This window comes from Oryzias melastigma, linkage group LG13 (genome assembly GCF_002922805.2).
Source record: "Oryzias melastigma strain HK-1 linkage group LG13, ASM292280v2, whole genome shotgun sequence".
Taxonomy (NCBI): Eukaryota; Metazoa; Chordata; class Actinopteri; order Beloniformes; family Adrianichthyidae; genus Oryzias; species Oryzias melastigma.
The window spans coordinates 9,303,696-9,308,123 of NC_050524.1; the positions used below are offsets into that span (position 1 = coordinate 9,303,696).

General features: G+C 37.6%; 1 protein-coding gene across 4 annotated transcripts in view; it reads right to left on the bottom strand.

Annotated features, from left to right (window-relative positions):
- Positions 1–532: 532 nt before the first annotated feature.
- The window catches only part of stard13b (StAR-related lipid transfer (START) domain containing 13b), an 82,117-nt gene continuing 78,221 nt past the window's right edge, over positions 533–4,428 (bottom strand). For all 4 annotated transcript variants that reach the window (XM_024277423.2, XM_024277426.2, XM_024277425.2 and 1 more), the window contains 5 exons: positions 4,127–4,241; positions 3,811–4,032; positions 1,697–1,914; positions 1,439–1,615; positions 533–1,339 (listed from right to left, as the gene is read on the bottom strand). In XM_024277423.2, coding sequence (XP_024133191.1) covers positions 1,222–1,339; positions 1,439–1,615; positions 1,697–1,914; positions 3,811–4,032; positions 4,127–4,241 — 850 coding nt within the window. In that variant the 3' untranslated portion in view covers positions 533–1,221. The remainder of the gene's footprint in view (positions 1,340–1,438; positions 1,616–1,696; positions 1,915–3,810; positions 4,033–4,126; positions 4,242–4,428) is intronic.

Consider the following 4,428-nt stretch of genomic DNA (forward strand, 5'->3'; position numbering starts at 1 on the left):
ATTTATGACTTTTTTCATTGGGAATTTATGTCTTTTATCCCATTTATTCACAAGTTTGAAAGTTATAAATGTTGACATTTAAAGTCAGAAATTTACAAGAAAAAACACAAAAATTAGCCTATAACCTAAAGTTGTAATGTACGACTTCATTCTCATAATATAACAGTTACAACTTTTTTTCTTGTAAATTTACGACTTTAAAGTCGTAATTTAAAATATCTTTACTTGTTTTTAAACTGGCCCTATTACTCTGTCGTATTATAGAAATTAAAAACACAACATAGCTAAAATATGACTGGATATAAACTCTACAATGATGGTCAGAACTATCAGGAACTCAACAAGAACTGGTTCTTTAATTACATTTCTTTGAGATAAACTTAAATGTATTAAATGTTTTTCTCTTAACATCAGGTGTTGTCATTTGTTGACTCACTAACTATGGGTAAACAGGATATAATGGACTCTCTAACCCTAGTTAGTCACATATTGTTTTTAATGTTTCCTTAGGATAAAACACCAGAACAAACAGTTTGATTTTAACAGTTTTATTTTTGTAAAAATCATTGTCTGCTTTACTTGAGTGTATAATAACGTACCCTCAAACAGGTATGATCAAGTCAAACCTTAAGTCATCACGTTTCACAACCAATGGAGGTCAAAGTTGAATAAAATTATGCCCAAAGTCAATACTGAACCAAGTAAAACCAGCTTACAATCATGTACCATGAGTCCAACAAGGGATGTAATCAATATATAGAGGAAGTTAACATATGAGCTACCTTTACATATACACAATATGAACAAAGGATTCCATGTACAAGATATTCACACACATATTTATATATTTACAGTGTACATCATAATAATGATAGTTTTAAATCTCAAATTAATAACATATTCCAGCTTCTCAGAAGCATTTGAGCTTAAATGTCCTAGACATTGAGGAAAATAATTATATCTTATAATTATTCTTACATAAAAGCTTAGCAACGTGATGGTAAATAATGTGAAAATTAAAAAAAAAAAAAAAAACATTGGCAGAATGAATAATTATGCACCTTTTTGGGATGTTCTGCATCAGGCTTACAATTGTTTTCAGAGCATTTGAACTGTGCTTTTGTTCTTGGGTCCTGTGTGAATAGCTGCCTGCTCGCCATGAGTCAAAGGCTCAGTTTTGATCTCAAGGCTGCACAGACACGACTGGCAGAGAGAGGCAGTTCAGATTTTGGTCTCTGGGCCATCAGAGATTAGCGGCTGAAAGGAGTTGCGGATTCGAGCAGCTTCTGCAGCACAGAGATGGCCAAACGCTTTGTTGTACCAGTCTGGAGTCCGTCCTCTGAAAGCAGACGGTGAACTCAATTATTGAAGGCATTCATCTAAAATTATACATGTCTTTGAAGAGATAAAGTCATTGGAAGTTTTATGCAGAACTTACTTTAAGTCAATTCTGCAAAGGTGGGTTAGCCTGGATTTTCCTGAGCCACAGGGTTCAAGCAGGTAGTTGGACTCCAGGACTATAGCGCGCACCCCTCCAATGGTACGGCACTCCTCGTGCTCTACGGACACGGAAACCAGGGAGCAAGCTCCTTTTGGCAAGTCTGTCCTCCACGACCTTAAGCAATCAGAAGGGATATCATAAATTATCCTAATATTGATGTCTGGATTGTATTATTTTGTTTGTGTCTTCTCCAACCTGAGAACAACAAAGTCCCTGCTGGGATGAGGGGGCATGCTGTTGAGGACGTACTGAAACACCTCGGTCTGTTTGTCAAGGCTCTCACACACTTTCCACTGATGCAGGTCCATGTCCCACAGGTGGCGCTCTCGCAGCACTCGGTTCAACACCACAGAGGGTGGCGCCTCCACCTCCACTGACACTCTCCAGCGTCGCAGGGGGTTCCCATCTCCCACCTGAATGAAACACAACCCTTTATGGTCAAATCGGTTCAAAATTCACAATATATTGATTTTATATGGTTTGTACCAATTGATTATTGATTAATCCCAAAAAACATTCCTGCATGATTTCAGTAAACATTAACATCAATCATACATAATGTAACAAATATATAATACTCATTGATTATCGTCAATCATCATCATTAATTGTTATCAGACTTACATAAATCTTTCATTTCATTCTATGAAGGTTTCAACTTAAAAAGCATTTAAACAAGAGGGAACAGAGTGAAAATGTTAATGTCTGTCTGAGAAAAGTGTTCAGTCTGTTGTGAGGGTTTACAGCTATGAAACATCTATCTTAATTGGAAAAAATAAAGATGAAAACTTTGAGAATTTTGTGTATTGGCCTCTCCAACATGTGTTTAAGCGACCACTTCCAATTAAAAGTCTACGTATTTGCGTATAAAAGCGTATTTCAGGTGTTCTTTCTAAGTTTAATCGACTGTTTTCAGGCTCTACGTACGTTGAAAGTTAAAACAGCTGAACTTTGACTATTTGGGGACCTTTGATTTGGTAGTGACGTATGGATGGCGTCCTTTTTAAGTCACAAAAGTGCCAACCATTTGAAAATGTATCATAATGAGAAATTATTGCACTTTGTGCACGGCTGGATTCCGTCTTCCCAGTCTGGTGCAGGTCAACAGTTTTGTTTCTGGTGTCCTTAGACAGCTCTTTGGTGGAGTTTGGAGTGTGACTGTTTGAGGTTGTAGACAGGTGTCTTCCATATAGATAACGAGCTCAAACAGGTGCCATTAATACAGGTAACGAGTGGAGGACAGACAGAAGACGTTACAGGTCTTTGAGAGCCAGAAAACTTGATTGTTTGTAGGTGACCAAATGCTTACTTTCCACCAAAATGTACAAATAAATTATTTTAAAAAATCAGACAATATGATATTCTATTTTTTTCACTTATTTTGTCTCTCATAGTTAAGGTTTATGTATGATGAAAATTACAGGTCATTTTGAAGTGCACAACTGGTGGCTGACTAAATACTTTTTTCCCAGCTGTATGTGACCCAAAGTCTTTCATTTATTGGAATAAATATGTAAAAAAAAAAAAAAAAAAGAGTGGAGCACAATTCACAAGACTTTGACGTTTCCTCTTCTAACTGTAGGTGGCGGACACGTACTTGAATTGCTATCGACAGTTCAGTGTGAACACCAGAGCTGGGTATCCAGACTTGATTCGATTCTGATTTTTTTCGATTCCTTCGATCCACTCAATTTAACTCGATTCATTCCATTTTGAGTTTACAGGGTTTACACATTTAGACACCTTTGTTTAGAAAAACATTGATAATCTATATTCATATTAATCTGATGCAGTTCACGTACTGTAACATTTATTAGTGAAATTATAATGAGATTGCCAATAGCATACAGTGTTACATGGATTCTCAAAGCTCCAACAATTGTTCTGCCTCTCCTGGAGGGCGTTTCAGTTTGGCCACTAGGTGGCGATCGCACTCTAGCATTACACCTTATTCCAGAAGAAGAAGAAAGTATGAGCAAAAAACTGTTTTAGACCACAAATGGATACTTTAAAAATATTTTTTTAAGAATTTTTGGAAAATGTATGTTAGCATTAGCCGTCCTACAGGAAATCCCATTATATGTTAACATCCCGCTAATGGACTTTAGCACTTATGAGTTAGATGTATTTCTACTTTTTTGGATCGATTATTGATCTATTAAGCTTTGATCAATAATCGATTTTATCAACCCAGCTCTAGTGAACGCCATATGCTCAACATGCATGACACGCCTGGTTTAAACACATAGAACTACAATGTAACTCCTGCGATAAACGACGGACCACTGCAATATTCCACAGACACAAACCTTCTTATAGTGAAGTTCCGTGTTATCAGAGCTGCAGCATGACACCCAGGATTTAGACTTCTCCCGAGCTTCTTTCAGAAGGTTCTGGAGCCTTCCTTCCATGTGTGTTTGATACGTTCCATCATCATCCTCCAGCTGCTTGCACAGCTCCTGAATCGTCGGCGCGTGTAAGTCAGCCTCCACATAGGAATTGCGCGACTGTGTAACCATCTCATGAGGTATCTAATGAAGGTTAAAACCAGACATGTGAGGCTCACTGCTAACATCAGCAAGAACAGATTTTGAAGCCAAATTACAGTAATACGGAAAGTTCTACCTCAAAGAGACGGTTGCATTCTATGATCATGTGAGCGAGGCCCTGTGTCGCTGCTAAGTTTTCATTCAGGTCCTTCTGGTCTGGTCTGCCGGTGGCGTATTTCTTCTGCATGGCCCTGAAGATTATGAGGAGAGAGGAGTGATTAGGCAAGTTTTCAGGTCAACATCTTTAGCAAACGAAGTATATAAACCCTCTTCCTCACCGCAGGAAACCCCTTTGATCCTTTTAATAACAGTTTTCAACATGGTAAATTAAGTAGCTTTGCTTTGTTTTTCACACAGCGTGATCTCATAAAACATTAA